The sequence below is a fragment of the Malus domestica genome, chromosome 09 (genome assembly GCF_042453785.1).
Source record: "Malus domestica chromosome 09, GDT2T_hap1".
NCBI lineage: Eukaryota > Viridiplantae > Streptophyta > Magnoliopsida > Rosales > Rosaceae > Malus > Malus domestica.
Window position 1 is genome coordinate 14454027 of NC_091669.1, and position 20890 is coordinate 14474916.

Sequence of the window (20890 nt, forward strand, 5' to 3'; positions counted from 1 at the left end):
TATATTAATTGATTATTATTATTATTTTTATAATAAGTTAATGAAATAAAATAATAATTTAATTTGACATATGCAATAAATATTTTTTTTAAAAATAGCAAAATTACAACATAAACTGTTAAATAATAATATTTTTTTTTAAATTTAACATATTCCTTAAAGATGCTTTAAGAAGTAAAGTAATACAGCAACACGCCGTATTGTGTAGAAGTATACTTTTGGTTTTGAGTTTTAGAAGTGGGAAAGGGATCCTCTTCGGATTCCTTCCATCAAATCCATCAATCCGGATCCTTGAAATTTGATCCAACGACTAAAGTTATTATAGCTTTTAAAAGGGACTCGTGTTTTTAGTCGTTGGATCAAATTTTAAGGACTACAATTAGTGGATTTGATGAAAATGATCCAGAGATAATCCATTTCCTTAGAAGTGTATTAATTGTGCGGCTCCGCATCAGTACTAAGATGGCCAAGAGATTCAAGAGAATGTAATTTGCTTATTTGTCGGCAGACCCGAAAAATGAAGGTAAAAATTGAACCCTAAATTTGAACATCCTGAGTTTAATAAATTTGAGTACTTTTCTTTTTTAATTGGGTATAGATATTTTGTCAAAAGTAAATAATTCATTCATATTTGACCATAAACATTTACATTCGAAACTTAAATATTAAAAACTCATTCAAGTTCAAATGCGCACTAATTTGATATTCACGTGCCTAGAAACATATGCCGAGATTGCATGAGCCGTTTTATTACATACTCTAGATGCATAATGAAAACTCATCGATCCAAACTGAATCACTCTCACAGGATATAATGGACTAAAAATAACGACAAAGTATAAATTGTTTTATTATATATAATTCCGTAATTTGTAGAGAAAGAGACTAGTTGAGCAAAACAAAGTATATCTCTATTTTAGTGTCGTCTTGAGTATAAGTTCTTTTACAAACATAAAATACACAAACTTAAATATTTCATTAAAAAAGCTTTTGTTAGTGTTTTCTGGATCTCGTAAATTGACATTTTTAATTTGAGCTCTTACAAAAACAAAATACAAAAATTTGAGATTTATGAAAAATAAAAAAATTTGGAAAGTAAGTATTTCAGTACAAATTGATATGTAATTCCCCATTCACAAGAAGGAGACCAACTTGAGAATAGGCAGCATATTATTGTTAGCATATTCTCTCAAGTCACACCCCATAATATATCATCTTAATATTTTTCTTTTTTTCCAAATTTAATATTGTTTTCCTTTTAAAAGTGAATAATTATTGGAAATATACGTCCCTCCACCCCCACCCAAGTGAAAATAAAAAATGCAAGCCATAGGCCAAAAAGACAAAATTCCTCAAACACTGGAAATTAAATAATTTCTTCCCCTTTTTTATATTCACAATAATTACCATATAAAAATTCCAAAATAAAAATGGTAAATCATGTGTTGACTCGTCGGGTCACGAAATTTTTGAGAAAATTAAAACAAAAAATAAAAAAAGAAGAGAAATTTCAAAATCAGCAAGAGAAATCAGATTTTCTTTATTTAAATATAAAATAAATGTGTATCTATATATAAACAGATGAGGCATTATTATCAATTATTGTTAATATTGTTTTTTTTTGTGTGTGGATACAGAAGCGGAAGCTGTCATTGCCTTTCTCTGTGTTTCCTGAGAATCTGAGAAAGACCCTTTCTCCCTCTGTCTGCTTTGCTTGATAAGCAAAACACAAAGTCAGAGACTTTCAGAGAGAGAGAGAGAGAGAGAGAGAGAGAGAAAGATAGTTTCTTTGTTCTTCCAGCATCTTAGCTTTTTTTGTTTGTAATTCTAGTTTCCCTTTTGCTCTTTCAAAACGTTGTTGTACTCTGAATTTCAGAAACATATATGTACATACATATATATAATTATTGACTCTCCGTCTCTCATTGTGTACGTTTATATATATATATGTATATGTATATGTGCTGTGTGTACAAAATTTGAGGTTTTTGGAGCTTTTGAGCAGTGAAGGGGGTTGGGTTTTGAAATTCAAGTGCTAAACAGGTTTTGAAAGCAAGAAGCTTTTTTGCCCGTGCTTTTTGAGGCTCGGGTTGATCCGAAATCATGAACTACGGGACAGGGCAACTCCCTCCTAATCGGGTCGACCCGGAACAACCCAGTTCCTGCTTTTTGCAGAAGTTCAAGCTCTACGAAACCCGCTCGGTACTAGATTTTTGCTAAATATAATGTTTTCTGTATATGCTTTGAATTGAACGTGTCTTGTTTTTTAAGGTTTGATCTGCTTTTGATTTTAAGGAATGCATAACATGAATCCTGTTAAATTGCTAATGTTAGTTTTGTGAAGCTGGAGACTTGAAGGACAAATATTTGAGATGTGAACAGTTTTCAAGTTTTGATTTTGATTGTTCAGAACTTAACTTTAGTCAACTTTATGATTTGGGTTTATGAGTATTATTTAGTTTGAGTTCGTATTCATCAAATTTTGTTGATGCGGATTTCTTGATGTGTTTTGGTATTGAATCTGCTAGTTTTTTTGTGCTGCTTCAGGAGTCTTTGTAAATCTTGACCCACTGTCAATCTAATTTGATTCGTTATTGAAAATTCCGGCATTGAAGATTGAATATATTGCTAATGATATCTTTCCATTCCTGTTTGATTCCGGAATCTCATGTATTTTCAAATCCTTCGGATAGAAACTGGATGTTGATGGATTTGGTTGTTGAAAGCTGTCTGTTTTGTTGCTCTCATTTTAGGAATATAGAAAAAGTAGTGTAAATTCGTTGCTTCGTTTCTTTGTTTCACCTCTTTGTTGTGCCAATTGTTGAGACTACCGATTATTAATGACGTTTTGTATGCAACAGAATTTTTATTTGATAGGAAGAGACAAATGCAGAACCTTTTGGAGGGTTCTAAAGATTGACAGATTGGATCCATCTGAGTTAAACATTCTTGAAGATCCTGCAACATACTCGGATAATGAGTGCTACGACCTCCTGAAACGGATAGATGAAGGAAACAAGTCAATGGGTGGACTTAAACTTATCACCATTTGTTATGGAATTGTTGGTAGGACTTCTTTGCATGGTTTTATACCTTTTCACATCTTTTGGTTTTAATTTAAATTTGAAGATATTTTCTTCTGATTTTAGGGTTCGTGAAATTTCTGGGACCTTATTACATGATAATTATTACAAAAAGAAGGAAAATTGGCACTATTTGTGGCCATACGATCTATGCAATTTCCAAGAGCGAGATGATTCCAGTTCCAAATCCCACCGTGCGGTCAAAATTGGCCAATTCTAAGAATGATGAGAACAGGTCTTTTGTCCATTTTGCATGTAAATGTAATATGTACTTGGTACTTTTAAAGCGATTTAAGGGAGTAGTATTCAGAGTTTTAAATTGCCAATTTGTATTTCTATAAGAATTGTGCCATGGTGTTACGTTATTTAGGTTTCAATTAACTTGGCTAGTATAGTAGTAGAAAGTTCTTCACTGTGGAGGTAATCTCTGTGCTCCATTGTTAATAGTTAATACACCCTTCAATGCGATATTAATGGTGTGGAACTTCTCAATTCAGACTTGGCTCCTGTTCTTCTGCTACCTTAGTTTGTCTTTTGCTAAGATAAGGCAAATAATGAATCTTGTGGACTATTAATTTGGCATATACGAAATCTTCGTTGTTAGATCCTTCATTGTTAATACTGCTTTTTAGGGGCTATTTCCACTTGCCTTTCCAGTCCATTTCCTGCAAATATGCAGGGGCAAACTTCATTGCCATTGTGATGTAAATGTAATGAGGCAAGGTATCATCAGGTTTTCACGGGGAAAACCACTTTCTTTCCTTTTCTCCTTTTTTCCCCCTTTCTGGTTAATATCTTCACTTCAAATATTTGTTTCATCAGTATACTTTCGCTTTTTATTTTTTTATTTTTTATTTTTTTATTTTTTTTAAATTATAAAGTTAATTATCGATATACATTATTCCTCATTTTCCTTTTCTTGTTGAAATAGATACAAGAAGCTCCTATGCACGGTGGACCTCACAAAGGACTTCTTTTTCAGCTATTCATACAATATTATGTCTAGTCTTCAAAAGAATATATGTGACAGGAAGACAGGATCGTCCCTTTATGAAACAATGTTTGTTTGGAATGAGTATTTGACACATGGAATCCGATATTGTCTGAAGAATACTCTCTGGACAGTTGCTCTAGTGTATGGATTCTTTAAACAGGTAAGAACGCCAAATCCATCATTGGCACTGCTTCAAACTAGAAATTTAATGATCGCTTGCTGGAATTTTGTTTTGCATTTAGTTCTAAGCTTTTATTCCTTTATGTGAAGTGGCTTTTCTAACTGTTCAAAGTAATCTTGGTTGCTGTTATGATATGTAGTGATTAATGCAAAATTTCTTCCTTAATAGTTTTTCTTAAAAAAACTTTATGCGCATTGTTTGGTACATTTTTTGGTAATATTTTTGGCTTCGTGCTTTGGTATCCAGGTCAATCTTTCTGTATCTGGCAGGGATTTCAAGTTGACCCTCATTGCCAGACGTTCACGTCACTTTGCTGGCACCAGGTTTGGACACTGCTATTGCCTGTTTTCTGTATTAATTAATGGTTACTGCTAAGTTCCTTACAAATATACATTTGCATTCCCGTGTGTGCAGATATCTAAAGCGAGGTGTAAATGAGAAAGGTAAAGTAGCTAATGATGTTGAGACAGAGCAGCTTGTTATTGAAGGTGCTCCTGAAGGACACCCAGTACGAATAAGTTCTGTTGTGCAGCACCGAGGATCAATTCCCCTTTTCTGGTCCCAGGAAACCTCTCGACTAAATATCAAACCTGACATAATACGTATGACTCCGGCGAACCCACTTGTTTTATTCTCTGTGGTGGTTCTCATATATTCCACTGATGTTTTATCTTTTGCCAGTATCAAGGAAGGATCATAACTACGAGGCCACAAGACTTCATTTTGAAAATCTTGTCCAAAGATATGGAGACCCAATAATTATTTTGAATCTGATTAAGGTAGCACTTGTTTGTTTTACAGGCATCGATGCTTCTAGTCTTGCTATCCTTGTATATAAATTTTAAACTAAATCTGATCATCCTTCCAACTCTATTCTCATCTTTTCTCCTCTAATTGATCGTTCTTTTCAGACAAATGAGAAGAAGCCTCGAGAAACAATTCTCCATGCAGAGTTTTCACATGCCATCAGATTTATCAATAGGAGTTTACCAAAAGAGAGTCGCCTGAGGTTTCTCCATTGGGATCTGCACAAACATGCCAGAAGGTACTTGACTTTCCCTTTTCCTATTATAGGTAGAGAGAACGTCTTTAGTTAAAAGTATGGTTGGGATTAATTGAACTATATCATTTACAGCAAAGCTACCAATGTATTGGCACATCTCGGAAAAGTTGCTACGTATGCATTGGGATTAACCGGAATCTTCTATTGTCAAGTAAACCCCAATTTAAGGCCTGAGGGATTACCTGGCTTTGAGTAAGTTCTTATCTAGACTCAAGATATTGCTTTTTCAGCTTGGTATTCCTTGTTATAGGCTTTGTTGTTCAGTTTTATATATCATTATATACAATAGTAGGCATTTTGAAGTATTGTGTGCACAAAAGCAATTGCAAGCTATTTACAATGCTGACAATTTTGATGCGATGCAGGAAAAATGATGATGCCAATGACTGCTTGTCACATAGCTGTTCAAGTAAAGATGAGGATGCTGATAGCCGAGAAACAGAAATTAGCAATGGTAGTGATGCTGACGATGCAAGCATGAATTGCAATATCACAACCAGGATGTTTCAGAAAGGAGTCCTGAGGACCAATTGCATAGACTGTTTAGATCGCACAAATGTGGCCCAATATTCTTATGGGCTAGTTGGTCTTGGACATCAGCTGCATGCTTTAAGATTTATAGAATCTCCGGATATTGATCTGGATAACCCTCTGGCTGAGGACTTGATGAGAGTTTATGAGTCAATGGGTGACATACTTGCACTACAATATGGCGGTTCTCCAGCACATAATAAGGTAACTTAAAATACATGATTCTAGATCTCAACTTCCACTGCAGGTATCCGGTAAATAAAAGTAACGTAATTGATTAAAACTGAGAAGATGGAAGTAGTAAATTTAACTAAATTACCTTGAAATCATTTATGTATCTTATATTTGTTTATTGGTGGATCCTCCCCTGTGATATTCTGGTTACACGTTCCAGGGTTTTAAGGTTGCTATGCCTTTTCCCAATACCTTGGCCCTATAAATGGTCATATTGTGTTGGTTGATTTTTATGTTTTTTGTTGATCTGAAACAGATATTCTCTGAGACTAGAGGCCAGTGGAAGGCAGCAACGCAGTCCCAGGAGTTCTTTAGAACTATACAGCGGTTCTACAGTAATGCTTACGTGGATGGTGTGAAACAAGATGCTATTAATGTGTAAGTCAAATGATGCCACTCTTATACTTGGTCCATCTGCATTTGAGTAATGTAGGCTAACAGGTGCACTATTTCACTGTATAATTCTGCAGATTCCTAGGTTACTTTCAACCACAACCGGGTAAACCACAACTGTGGGAATTGAATTCGGATCAGCAATACAATGTTGGGAGGTATGACCCTAATTTTGCTAATGACAATGCTATGTGTTTGTTCTTTGCAGTTGAAATAGGGAGACCACCATTGTAAAAAGAAAATATACACACACGTATCCATATGTCAATGTTTTTCTTTTGTTGGAGAATAGTGTTCCACATGGGTGGGAGAAGGAGGTTAGTTGGGGCAATACTGGTATTTTGGTGGTGGGTTATGATGGGCCTAAAACGTTTTTCACTTTTAAGTTCAAGATATCTGATATCTCGGTGGATGATATTTAGGGTGACAATAATTTTCAGCTTATGACTCTATTAGAAAGATGAGTAGATTAATATTATGGTTTCTTATTAGCAGAAAAGAAGAAGAAAAAGAAAAAGAAAAAAATCAATATTGTGGTTTCTGTTTGTTTGATATTATCACAAGGAATAAATAGCCTATGACTTGATCTACATATGACATTCAAGATGACTTTCTATGTATTTAGGTCGTTTATCAAAAGGTCACTATCCGAGGGCCATATTCTCGGCGAAAGTGATTCACCTATGGCAAGCACAGATGTTGGGTACAATCAACCTTTGTCTGAAATCGCACAAGGAAGTAACAGAGCAATTTCAGAGTCAGCACCAACAATCTCAACTTGCGAAAGTGAGATATCCTATTGCAGGTATGCTTGCATTGCAATTCATATACTCGTTTACCAATAAAAGCTGTTGTAACAATATCAGGTTTCTAATGGCCAAAGAAAAACATTCTAGTTTTTCTAAGCCAATAAATTTGATGGTTGTTCTATCTTTAGGCCTACAATAATTCCTTTCTTCCGGTCTAATAATTGCTGTTGTAGGTTTACCCCCTCAATGCCTTGCAAGCAGCTTTTTGGTGGGTTGCAAGAAGACGAATGTCTCCAGAGTGATCATATCATTTATGATGAACACGATGATGATTGCAACTTGTCAAATTTTCTGGATGTGGACTGGTTGTCCACATCAGGAAATTCCTGTGAAGAAGAATGTGGAAGGTACTTATTCCTACCCTCTAAAAAATGCATGCAGATTAGACTTGGCAATATATCATTTGAACTTTCTAGTTATGAGAACTGACAATTGATTCGCAATAGGTCTATGACCAGCCTTTCCTCGGAGAATCTTGTGAATGGACCAAAGATTGAAACGAGCACATCTGCAAGTGAATCTGGATCCACGAGAAAGGTAAACTACTTGCTGGGATTGGCACGAAATATTGAAATAGTGAAAAAGTGTACCATTTGCATTAATATAAAAAAGATTAACAGATTTCCTGATGAAAAGACGGAAGATTAGTTGGTTATACCATTCTACTGCCCTTACATAAGTAGAACTCTGTCGTAGCATCTTTTTCTCAGTAGTGACCAAGTGGCGATGGCTAGTTTGCTTAATAAAGTTGGAGGAAAAGAGTTGGACCTTGGACTTTATCCATTGACGTTGCGTATTATTCAAATTTTAGTGTTAATTGGTTTCTATCGCTGCAGAACTGTTGCCTTCATAAGATGTTTTATAGACTTCCATATCCTGTTAGACTTGTCATCTTTGTACTCCCTATGTTAGAGCAGTAAACCAAATTGTTAATGTCTTTTATTTTTCGTGATTTATTAGGGAAAAGAGCAATACGAATCAGAGGTCAGTCGTGATAATGTGACACCCACATATTCAGAGAGCTTCATGGACTGGGTAGCTAATGGGGAGTTGCTGTTTCTTTGAAGCTAACTAAAAGGTTTTGCCTCATAACTTTAACTCAACTCGTCCGAAGGATTTGGGTTCTTGTACAGAAAATAAATGGTAAGAATATCACCAACCAAAAGAAAATAGTACTGGGATTTGCTGAGAAATTGATTCTTCAAGGTGAAAACTAATTCTTGGGTAGACTTTACAGTTTACCTTGTCATATGATCCATTGTCATGATAGGGGAAGTAGCAATAAGCAACCCGTATAGTTCTCAACTCCGCTGCTTCTTGTAGGTTCTAATATCTCTAAAAATGATATACTTGTGAATTTTATTAGATAGCAACAGATTTCCTCCTCTCAATTCAATATGCAGGTTCAGATTTGGTTTCATTTCATTTTCTTTCTCATGTTTATTTATCGAGCAAACTTTGTATTACCCATCTGTGCACGTCAGCGCTGATGTTCATATCATGTAGTGTCAGGGAAGTGATTTTCACACACCCCATTTTCTCCCTAGGCACTTTCTTTAATTCTGCTCAATTCATTCATTCTAAAGGCGAGGGAAAAGGAAGGAAGGTGCGTAGAAGGAGAAATGGATGTCTGAAAATCATTTTCCAATATTTATCTCCTTGAAAAGTAAAACGCTATTGGACTGCATCTACACTTGTATGCGAATGTCAAGTAAAGTTACAGGGCATCGGTTGGAAATGTTAAGAAAAGCAAATAGGGTTTCGAAGCAAGCGAAGTGAAGCTGAAACGTTGATCGGATTGGATAGCTCTTCGTCGACCTACTCCCGCGCATCAAATTCCGACCAACAACTTGGAGGTATAGTTGTGTGGCATTGGTTTGCTAAGTTGGCACACTAGCAGATTGTGTCCCGGTTGAACCCCATTTCCGAGTAGTCTGCAACATTTGAGAGTGCTTCTTTCTGTTCATTGTTTTTTTTCTTTTTTTTTCTTTTTTTTTTTTTTTTGTTAGAAGGGGATGGTCGTTTCATGACCCTGCTGCATTACGTTCACTTGTACGTGTTGGGCACGTTGCAAGGTTAACCCGATCCTAATCATCATTTACGGGTCGGGTTAAACTCAACCCAACCTGTGGGTGAACTTGGGTTAAACTTGGGGTTGCCCAATTTTATCACAGGGTGGATAATAAATGGATTCAACACAATCGTGATAATTGGGGTTAACTTCCTTCCAAAAAGGATGGCTCATCCAAAACTAAGGGCTCGTTTGGAAGTATATTAAAATGGTTAAAAACGTTTTTGATGAAATGGTTTTGGGATAAACACTTGAAGTGCTTTGGAAACTCAAAAATATTTTTTTTAAAAACTATTTCAGTAATTTTAAAAGCATTTCTAAAGAAACCCTAACAAACTGAACAAGTTATAAAATGATGAGTCACTAACTACCTTGAAGAGTTGCAATTGAGAAAAAAGGAACGCGAAAAAAGAAAAAAAAGAAAAGATAAAGAGTCCTGCAACCTAACCCAAATTGCTGCTCATAAACATGTTGTAGTAAGAAAAAAATTGGATAATTCACAAAGTCCTGCAACCTAACACATCGTTAAATATTACCCAAGTCTCGTATCAAGCAAACAACACGCATGAAGAGTTTTTCACCATAAAATTAACTGATAATACAGAGATGTTCAACATCAATCCACACTTAAAATGCATGCAAGGTCCTTTGTTTTTCCGACGTGGCATTCATGCCCTCGACAAAAACATTGAGCAAGACAATCCACAGTTTTGAGTGTCCTTTCATGACAGGGAAACCAACTCTTATGCAAAGAGACGTTTACGCAGGCAAACGGCGACGGTAGCGGGTGCAGTAGTGGTGCAATAGCAAGGGAGTGACTGTCGAAAAATCACATATAAAATGCTTAAACAAGGTTGGCGCAGATAGCACAGTTGATTATTATTTGCAACAATATAAGATGGTTAAGAAAGCATATATATTAATACGGATAACAATGTCAACATCTCCAACAAAACTCAATTCTACAGCTTAACAGTCTAAAAACCAATCCATTTTTCAGAAATGGAATCATAATCCCTTTACTAAACCCAAAAAAGAAGAAATCTAGCCGATTACAAAATGATTCAACACATTGTGGTGACCAAAATTTCCTTATTCCCCCCAGCCGGTAGGAGCGGGAACTCCACCTTCAACAACGGGGGCAGTAGCCAGAGCCTGTGGTGGTGGAACAGCCGAATCCCATCCATCTGCTACTATTGGTACTGCAAAACATAAACGGGATAAGTCAGAATAGGTACACGGGCGAACAAAGAAGTTTAAGGAAATCCCAGGTAGCAAGCATAAATATTTCTAACATCCAGCAAAGTCCGCAGGGAAATGAGCCTAACCACAGCAAATGGATAATTTTCTTAGAGCGTGGCAAAACAATAACAGTTTAGAAAAAATAAGCAGCAAAAACAGGGGTAGATAATACAAACTCAAGCGCAACAATTTAAGCACAAACTTTTAATAATAAAAAGGTTTGAGAAGTGAAACCTGCTTCTACGGTCCAGCCAGGAGCTGCAGGGATGGGTGCAGATGCATCCGTTGGCCACTGAGCATCAGATATTTGGGCAGACCAATCACCGCCAACAGGTGCAGAGAAATCGTTTCCATACTCGATTGCTGCAGTTTCTTCTTCCTTTTCCTTGGCCTCCTCAGGGTCTCTATAGAAGAATAGATCAACCTGCAAAAAGAAGTTTGGGCGAAGATGAAGCTTAGAGACAATTCTAAATAAGCTCAATTACAAAATAATGCTCAAATATTGTTCAACAGTGGTATTGTGTGCTTACCATAACATCCCACTTGTGTCCAGGAAGGAGTGAACCACGCATTTGCAAGACCATCCTTGCTAGGAGCCAGAAAAGACATCCTATGCTGTGCTTGCCCTTGTTATTGGCTGGGATGCCAATATCAACATAACGCATAGGAGAATCGGTGTCACAAAAAGCAATGGTGGGAATGTTTCCGAGAGCAGCTTCTTTAATAGGCTGCCGATACATAAAGAATATTAGTACACATTGAAAAAAAAAGCAGAACAGAAGTGGGGAATAAAAGAACTACATAGTATCACATACATGATCACAAATAAATTACAATTCAAACTAATTGACGGTTGCAACTGTCTACAAATGAACATATACAAAACACGCAAAACCACGAGAAATGAAAGAAGATCATCACCTGGCTGTCAGTTCGTGGATCGGTCAAAATGAGAAGACGGGGTTCATTGAACGATGTCTGGAGCTGATTGGTAAAAGTACCAGGAGTGTGCCTGCCAGCAATTGCATTGGCACCAGTGTGCTGAGCAAATTTCAGTACAGCCCTCTGACCGTATGGCCTTGCGGATTGCACAATGATATCCTTTGGGTTTTCAATCGCAACAATCACTCTGGCTGCCAGCTGCAGCTTGTCCCATGTTTTCCCAAGATTAATGATATAGATTCCTGAAAATGACCAAACAAGTGATTGAGAACTAAATCAGTAATAAGACGCTAAGTTCCTATAACAATCAACCGCTTAAAAACAACAGGGAATAACACATACGGCGTATCATCGCACTTCACAACTAAATCATGACCACACAACCCAAATCATACAGTTCCTTGCTCGTCCAGCTTGACAACAAACCCGTGCAATCGAAATATAAAAAGATAACCTTTACAGCAACGAATCGATATTACATACACAGCCATTTTCTAAAATCAACTACTACAGTGAACACAATGAAGCTGCTTAAATAGGGAAAAATGAATTCTAATTCAAAGAAAAAGAAGAGCAACAAAATATACCAACAAGAACAAATAACACTCTAGCTATAATACCAATATACCAGATCTTGCAAAAACATATTCAGCATAAATTAGAAAATACCCCCCATTTCGAACACTACAAAACAAACAAAACATATTCAAAAATCTGAAATTTCATATTATATTACCAAAAAATAAGCATAAATATCGGTAAATATGAGGAAGATTAAGGAGGAGATATGATGCATACCATCGTTGCGTCTCTTGAAGACGTATCTTTCCATCTGAAAGTCGCAGTTTTTGGTGCCCAGATGGACTTCGGCGGCCAACATCATCTGAATGTCAGCCTCCTTCTGAGAGAGCTGACGCGGTGCTGCGGCGGTGGTAGCCATCGTCGAGACTTCAACAGATAGAGGGGGAAGATGAGCCTCCGGCCGGTTTTCTATGCGAAAGTGAGACGAGGCCGCGAGAGTTGGGGGCTGCGGGTTTGCTCGCTTTATCTACGGGAGTCTGCGAGCGAAAAACCCTAGGAGGAGAACTAAGATTTCTACTTCCGTACTATCTCAGCCGTTGGATAACACCAACGGCTAGATTTGTAGAAGTCAATGATCTACCGGTCTAGAGTTTTTCACCTTTTTTTTTAATTTAAAGAATTGGTGATGTTTCCAAACATATTAGCGAATCACTCCTACGTGGTATTCCTCTTCACCTACCTGTAAATGAAATGTTTTAAATTTGAATTTTATGGATGATAAATTTGATATCAAATAAGGCTGTCAATTATGTAGCTTAGATAACTCCTTCTTCTTTTAGTATAAAAATATCTATGTACTTAGAAGAAAAAAACATATTATTGTAAATAGACTACATCATAAGTGGAAAACAATCACGTTTATACACTCTAATAAGAATCGTTCACTTTTCCTTCCTCCATATTTCACAAAACATATAACTAAGTATCTAAAACTCCTTAATTTTTCAATGTTATTTGAAATTGGTCTTAATGTTTTTAAACATTTTAAATAAGTACTTCTTATTAAAAAAGTCGCATCTGACATTTATTAACCTAGAAAATATATTCCTAGGCCCACAATGGCCTAGCCCATCAGATTGTGGTCCACTTTTAAATTTACCCGGATCCAAATCAAAAGCCCATTTTCTTAAACCCTACAACCATCCCCTACCCTTCCGTCTGTTTTTTCTGGTCAGGCTTCATTCCACAGCCAGCCATGGCGGATTCTAAATCAAAGAAATCCGCTAGCAACCCAGAAGACATAGAGCACCTCCGGTCCGACGTAGCCTCCTTCGCTTCCTCTCTCGGTCTCGCAACCTCTCTCCCTTCCTCCGGCTTCAACGATGTCGATTTTCGCAATCCCGGTCCCAAAAAACCCCAAAGGAAGTCCAAACCAGCTCCAATCCCAAACCCCACCAAAAACCAGAAGTCAAACAAGCCGAATTTCAAACCCAATGAAAACCAGAAGCCGAAACTCACACTTTCTTCACTGGAGGAAAACAGCAGCAAGGAAAAAGCGAGAAACTTCGAGAAGTTCAAGAACCTCCCGAAGCTGCCATTGATGTCGGCGAACAAATTGGGGGTGTGGTATGAGGAAGCTGAGGAATTGGAAGGCAAAGTGCTTGTGGGTGGGAAGAAAGTGGAGGTGAAGAATGCGGAGGAGTGGAAGGGTGTGGTGGCAAAGAAGAGAGAGCTTGGAGAGAGGTTAATGGCGCAGTACGTAGCGGACTACGAGTCATCGAAAGGGAAGAGTGGGGATATTAAGCTTTTGCTTACCACACAGAGGTCCGGAACTGCATCGGATAAGATATCGGCATTTTCGGTGTTGGTTGGGGATAATCCCATTGCCAACATGAGGTCCCTTGACGCACTTATAGGTAATATTTCAGTTTGCAATTAGTAGAATGTGTTTGAAAAAAAAGAAGATGAAAGTTAATGACTGCTTTAAATCAAGCATTTCCCAACTTGAATTGTGTTTTTGTTGATATATGCCGGAAAATATTTGTTGAATCTTAGAATTTTAGATTGTTCGTTTTGGGACTGTTTGTTTTAGCAAGAAAAGAAATGCTAATAATGATTCAATGAATGTTTCCAAGTTATTTTCTACCTATACCTATGTTCCATTTGATTCGAGGCTAATGTACTAGAATCAACATAGAATTCTAAATTTTATTCATGTCGCTGTGTATATACAGTTCTTGATGAACTTTGATAGATTTTTGGGATTAAAAAAAATTATTCATATCAATTTATCAATCTGACCAAGAGCTTTGGTTCTGTTGGAAGCTGGGTGTGGATTCGATCTTTCTATTTGAACCTTGATTGGCCTTATTCTGTTGAATCTTACTTTTATTGGGACTTGTATTTGTTGTAGGAATGGTGACATCCAAAGTGGGAAAGCGATATGCATTTGCAGGTTTTGAAGCATTGAGAGAATTGTTTCTTACAAGGTTATCTCTCTCTTCTCTCTCTCTCTCTCTCTCTCTCTCTCTCTCAATCCTTGTGTGTGCGCACACATTATTAGTCTTGAAACCTTGGAAATGACTAACCAGTCTTTGATCCCTCTACGGTCACTCAAGCCACGGGGGATTACAGGTGTGAGGTCTGCTACAGAACTACTTTTATTTAAAAGAACGACAGAACTCCACTGACAAACAACACAAGAAAGCTCATGAATCTCACCAAACCAGAAAGAACAGTTGTAATACTAAACAAGCCTGTCCGAAACTACTATCAATCTATGACCTTGCTGCAAAAATTGAAAATAGTCCAATGCCTCATTATAGAAATGATCATGTTTTATGGTATACTAAATTTATTGCCCTCCTTTGCTCCATGAAGTGAGTGAATTGTTGGTTTTCTAGTTTGGCGTGTTTCATGATGAATGGTCTAACACTTCTACAGATATTTGATACTCCTGTAGGGTTTAGTAAGAAGCCATTTTCCTTGTGATTAATAATGATCAACGGCATTTGTTTGTCCACTTAAGTTTGTTTTAGAACTTTGACTTCATATTTGTGAGTTTTTGCTCCTTACTTTGCTCTGATCTGCATATATGTCTCTGTTGCCAGCTTATTACCTGATCGCAAGCTTAAGAACCTCATGCAGCGGCCATTAAATCATGTTCCTGAAACAAAAGATGGTTATTCTCTTCTTCTTCTATGGTATTGGGAGGAGTGCTTGAAACAAAGGTATTTGTTTTTAATCTTTGTTCCTTTTGCTCCACAACCTTATTGTGTGCATCTATTTTAAATATAATGTCTCTCTCAGGTATGAACGCTATGTTTTTGCTCTTGAGGAAGCATCAAAAGATATGTTACCTGAACTTAAAAACAAGGCATTGAAGGTTGGGTTCTCTCTATTTTTCTCTTATTGTTAATTTGCTGCCTGTTTAAAACCCCCCTTTATGACTATTAATTTTCGATTGTTCCTGAAGCTACAAAGTTCCAATATTCATTTTCTCCAGTGAAACAGGTTTTTTTTTTTTTTTTTTTTTTTAAATAAAGTTCATGCCTCCTCTTTAAACCAACAGTCAAATTGGAATTTGAGCAGCATTTTTGTTAAAAGTTCGCATAGATTTTCATTTGTAAGCATGTTACTATTTCAGATATTGATTTGCTGTATGTAAAGTTTAAGGCTTGGGTGACAACTGGTATGTAGGTTGATTGTTGTAAGAATATACACATAAGAGATTAGTATTTTCTGTTCTCTGTTCGCTCAATGTTATTGATATAAAAACAACAGTGGAAACGCATGGTGTAACTCATGTGGTTTTCTGAAGTTTCACATTTTGCTTAAAACAACATTGAAGTGACCACAAACTGAAAAGACTAAACCACACTTTCCTATCTTTTTTTTAAGTTTATTTTTTTATTTGAAAAAATTATACAAAATTGAAGTTACCACAAACTGAAAAAAGGCATGATATAACTTGTATGATTTTCCGAGGTGTAACTCATATCTTTTTTAAATTTAATTTTTTTAGTTATAACGCACGTGAAGTTGTCTGTAACATCTATAATATGCTGATGTGAGAATTTTGATCCATACTCTCCTACCCAAATAAATGCTTCCAGACTATATACGTGCTGCTAAAGAATAAATCAGAGCAGGAGCGTAGATTACTGTCTGCGCTAGTTAACAAAGTAAGTTTAACCTGGTTTTTTGCCTCACTTACCTTCATATACCATTTTTTCCCCTTACAATTGTCAACTCGCTTCATTGTCTGCTTTCTTCCTTTTGGTTGCTTACAGCTGGGAGATCCTAAAAATAAGGGGGCATCTGATGCTGATTTTCACTTATCAAACCTTTTGTCCGATCATCCAAACATGAAGGTATATCCATTGAGCTTAGCTAAATCTAATTTGTGGATCTGAGTAGTCCTCCCAGTGCCTTTGCATCCCATCTTATACTAAGAACTCCTTTGAACAGGCAGTGGTGATCGACGAGGTGGACTCTTTTCTCTTTCGCCCACGTTTGACTCCACAAGCAAAATATCATGCAGTATGTCCCATTATGAACACTACTATTAATTTAATTGCTACCATAATCTGGACTAAGCTAGTAGCATTACTACTTGTTTCAGCTTCCACATAACATTTTGTTTGATTGTTTGCCCATAAATGTTATTGAAATATTAAAGTTTTAGTATTTATGATGGTGGATCTTTAAACTATATGCAAGGGCTAAAGCTGTCTTACCAAAGTAATCAGACAGTGAGAGGAATAGGCTGCATCTGACAATAAAATCATGAAGCATAGAAACATCTCTAGATGAGATCATGAGACACTAATATGTTTCCTCTTAACATAATTACATATGAGCATGCATGTCTTTGTCGGAGATCCTATGCTATGACCAAAGTGCATCAGTATTTAATGATTCTGCTCATTGACATACTGTCTGAAGCATGTTTACATGTTGAGGACCTATTAGTCTGAATTTTCATATAGCAAATAGCAATTTTCTTCTTGTTCTTGATCATGCCCATCTTGCTTGTTTTTGTATTTAATTCTTAGTACTTGAGGAGCCATGGATTTGAACTCAAAGTCAATGTACTTCCTACATTTGGTTTAAATTGGTGCAACTTACAAACCTTGTTGAACAAAAATTTTACATATGCAGGTTAACTTTCTGAGCCAAATGCGTCTAACTCATAAAGGAGATGGACCAAAGGTGGCAAAACGTTTAATCGATGTTTATTTTTCACTTTTCAAGGTAATGATGAACTACATTATCTTTTGAATGTTTATTATCTATAACACTTATGATTTCTGTCCCCCTAATCCACATTCTCTACATCCCTGCATTATGATGTTTTGTTGGAGTACACAAGGCCTAAATTATGGAAATAGAAAATGAACAGTCACAAAATAAAATTTCAGGTACTTATTAATGAGGCTGCTGCTGGTGAAAAGATGGATAAAAAAGGGAAAGCATGGTCTAAAAAGCCACTCAGTTCTAATGAGGATAAGAGTTCATCGGATTCTCATGTTGAATTGGATTCGCGCCTTCTGTCAGCTCTACTGGTGGTTAGTACAAATACTTGTTGGGTCTACAGTATATATAGGATGCATCCTCAGCTTTCATAACAATGTAGCTATGTCATCTCACTATCTCAGAGGAACATCTTGGTGTGTTTACAAGCTTTTAGTTACTCATAGAGAAAAAGAATAAAAGAAAGAGAGAGCAAAAGGCTAGGCATAAATTTGGGATTAGAAAAACATTGTCCAAGGAACTTACTAACTACTTCTGCGTCTCTTTCACAGGGAGTCAATAGAGCATTTCCCTTTGTCTCTAGCAATGAGGCTGATGACATTGTTGAGGTCCAAACACCAATGCTTTTCCAGCTGGTAAGCTCAAAGCTTTGCTAGTCATTACTTGGAAGATTAGCTATATCTTTGATTCTGTGCATGGAAATTAATCTGGACACTTGTACAGGTCCATTCTAAGAATTTTAATGTAGGAGTTCAAGCATTGATGCTTCTCGATAAGATCTCTTCTAAGAATCAAATCGTCAGTGATAGGTTTTACAGGGCCTTGTACTCAAAACTACTACTTCCAGCTGCCATGAATACTTCCAAGGTAAGTGGAGCTGGATTTGTTTACGCTCTTTTTAGTACTTTTGCTTACGCTCTTTCTTAAGACTCGTCTCTCGCACTTTCTTACAGTCTTTGAGAAGCTTCTTTTTAGATCAATAATTTCACTTTACTATTAGCTTCAGCAGGAGCTGGGTAGCATGCAACAAATTTGACTCCTTTCATTCAATTATATATCTTACTGTCATTATATGACTTTCTTTTTAGGCAGAAATGTTTATCGGACTTATTCTGAGAGCAATGAAAAATGATCTGAACTTGAAGCGTGCAGCTGCGTTCGCAAAGCGTGTATTGCAGGTATGTACTTAATTATGGTCTTATGAGTTTGCCACACGTACCACAGTTCCTCCTAGACAGCTCTACATGTATTTCATTTCTGTTAATTACCTTGTTAATAAAACCCACAAAATGGAATTTGCATCTGTTGTGCTACCACGATTGGAGATTTTTGGAGTTTCGGATCTTAGTGTAAGCTTCTTTGAGGAAACCATGCATTGTGAAATAGAGGTCGATGATTGTTATGCTGCACTTATGTGGATGATGTAATTTGAACAGGTTGCGCTTCAGCAGCCACCTCAATATGCATGTGGATGCCTCTTCCTCCTTTCAGAAGTTCTTAAGGCAAGACCCCCATTATGGTAAGCTAGTGCCATTTCGGAGATCTGTGCCCTAGATTTTACTCAACATGGTCAAATAAACATGTTTCTAATTCGCCATCCCCACGCAGGAACATGGTGCTCCAGAATGAGTCACTTGATGATGAACTTGAGCATTTTGAAGATGTTCGAGAAGAAACTGATGATAACCCCACCCCTGTCCCAGAGAAACAGGAACTCGATGTTGAGCTTGTACACAGCAATGATGCTGCCAATTCTGACCATGATTCTTCAGAAGATGATAACGAATCCACTGCCTCTTATTCTGAAGGTGAAGGTTCTGATGAAGCAGAGGAGTTTTTTGTGACAAAAGATCGAAATGATTCCAAATCAATCCCTGCTAGTAATGTGCAACCACCACAAGCATCATCTGAGAAGCCTCGCTTGCCTGGAGGCTATGATCCACGACGCAGAGAACCTTCTTATTGGTTAGTTGTCTTTAACAGGCTAGCATCCATATTCGTGTGGCAGAATATAGAATAAGTGCAACATGTAATACTTTGTTAGTAAAAAAAGAACGAAGAGAGAAAGTAAAGGTCAAACAAAATTTCTTCTATAACAACCCACTGCAGGAATTCTAATGCTTTGCACCCTTTATTTTTGTTTATATTTTCTGTTAACTTCCGAATTCCCATTTCTATATGAGCAAACAGTAATGCGGATCGTGTGAGCTGGTCGGAGCTGACAGTACTTGCTTCACATGTGCACCCTTCGGTTTCAACCATGGCAAAGACCCTACTCTCTGGGGCGAACATTGTCTACAATGGAAACCCGCTGAATGACCTATCACTTACTGCTTTTCTGGACAAGTTTATGGAGAAGAAACCAAAGCAAGGCGCATGGCATGGTGGTTCACAAATTGAACCTGTGAAAAAGGTCTGCTTGTTTCCTGAACTTGTATAGAATTGCCCTGTCTCTTGTTGTCTTCTCTCATGCTCTTGAATGATTTGAGTACCATAGTTATGGTCAGTGCCGAAACACAGGCCCCTTAAATCTGCAATGCTGACTGATTTTTCTCATTCCAGCTTGACATGACCAACCAATTAATCGGATCAGAGATTCTCTCATTGGCTGAGGAAGATGTGGCCCCGGAAGATCTTGTCTTCCACAAGTTCTATATGAACAAGATGAATTCTTCAAAGAAACCAAAGAAGAAAAAGAAGAAGGCAGCAGAAGATGAAGGCGCTGCAGACTTGTTCGACGTGGATGGTGGTGGCCGTGATGACAGCGATAACGAAGAGATTGACAATATGCTGGATTCCGCTGGTGTTTCTATTGAAGCAGATGGTGACTATGATTACGATGATCTGGACCAAGTTGCCAATGAAGATGATGAAGACTTGGTTGCTAATCTCAGTGATACTGAGCCGGAGCTGCCCTCAGACAGCGGGGAGGGAGAAGACTTTGATGGCATTGTGGACGATAGCCAGAGTGACGATGACGACAACATTGATATAGGAGATGCAGACGACAACGACATTGACATAGGTGATGCAGACGACGACGACATTGACATAGGTGATGCAGACGACGACGACATTGACATAGGTGATGCAGATGATGGCATCGACGAGGATGAGGGGAAGAATGTGAAAAGCAAAAGTAAACGGAAGCGAGGGAAGTCTGGAGCATCCCCGTTTGCTAGTCTTGAAGAATATGAGCATCTGATGAACGACCACGTTCCTGCTGGTAAGGAATCTAGAAAAAAGAAGCCGAAATCACGAAAGAAGAGAAAGTCATCCGACTGAAACCTCCCTCTCTTCGTCGGACTCCTCCATAAAACCATCAGGAAATTTTGTTTCGAACTCATATCCGATTGCACCCATAGAATTTTTTGCCGTTGGCTTTTACTTTTTATGAAAAATTAGAATTCAAGATTACAATAGAGACAGAGATGTAGGTCTGGACAAATTGTTGCCCTTTTACTCAAGTTCCAATTCCATTGCCTAAACACATAAACCCTAAACCCTGGAACTAGAAGCCTAAATGTACACAAGGCACATGAATCCAGCTGCCTTTCATCTGCTTCATG

The 20890-nt window shown here is 37.3% G+C and overlaps 3 protein-coding genes across 4 annotated transcripts; 2 read left to right on the plus strand and 1 right to left on the minus strand.

Annotated features, from left to right (window-relative positions):
* Positions 1–1518: 1518 nt before the first annotated feature.
* LOC103443644 (phosphoinositide phosphatase SAC2-like) lies at positions 1519–8708 on the plus strand. Of its 2 annotated transcripts, XM_008382531.4 has the most exons (16): positions 1519–2202; positions 2862–3066; positions 3150–3318; positions 4015–4237; positions 4505–4581; positions 4673–4860; positions 4940–5037; positions 5170–5303; positions 5394–5513; positions 5687–6056; positions 6343–6464; positions 6557–6637; positions 7105–7284; positions 7462–7635; positions 7735–7825; positions 8249–8708. In XM_008382531.4, exons 1-16 carry the CDS (start codon positions 2104–2106, stop codon positions 8351–8353), a joined length of 2436 nt encoding a protein of 811 aa, XP_008380753.3. In that variant the 5' UTR covers positions 1519–2103; the 3' UTR covers positions 8354–8708. The 2 variants fall into 2 exon arrangements, with proteins under 2 accessions (XP_008380753.3, XP_070661370.1); XM_070805269.1 differs by lacking the exon at positions 3150–3318 and having other exon boundaries at positions 1665–2202.
* Positions 8709–10258: 1550 nt separating this feature from the next.
* Positions 10259–12802, minus strand: LOC103443645 (small ribosomal subunit protein uS2-like). The gene is made up of 5 exons (XM_008382532.4): positions 12342–12802; positions 11523–11785; positions 11132–11329; positions 10836–11025; positions 10259–10561 (listed from the first exon to the last, which is right to left on the minus strand). The coding sequence occupies exons 1-5, from the start codon at positions 12481–12483 to the stop codon at positions 10452–10454; spliced, it is 903 nt and encodes a 300-aa protein (XP_008380754.3). The 5' UTR covers positions 12484–12802; the 3' UTR covers positions 10259–10451.
* A 193-nt stretch (positions 12803–12995) lies between these two features.
* On the plus strand, positions 12996–20817 carry LOC103443646 (protein SLOW WALKER 2-like). The gene is made up of 16 exons (XM_008382533.4): positions 12996–13981; positions 14479–14554; positions 15176–15295; positions 15375–15450; positions 16181–16249; positions 16358–16438; positions 16536–16607; positions 17229–17321; positions 17489–17635; positions 17873–17956; positions 18045–18188; positions 18410–18499; positions 18758–18840; positions 18930–19286; positions 19512–19734; positions 19884–20817. Exons 1-16 carry the CDS (start codon positions 13321–13323, stop codon positions 20604–20606), a joined length of 3099 nt encoding a protein of 1032 aa, XP_008380755.3. The 5' UTR covers positions 12996–13320; the 3' UTR covers positions 20607–20817.
* The last annotated feature ends 73 nt before the right edge of the window (positions 20818–20890 follow it).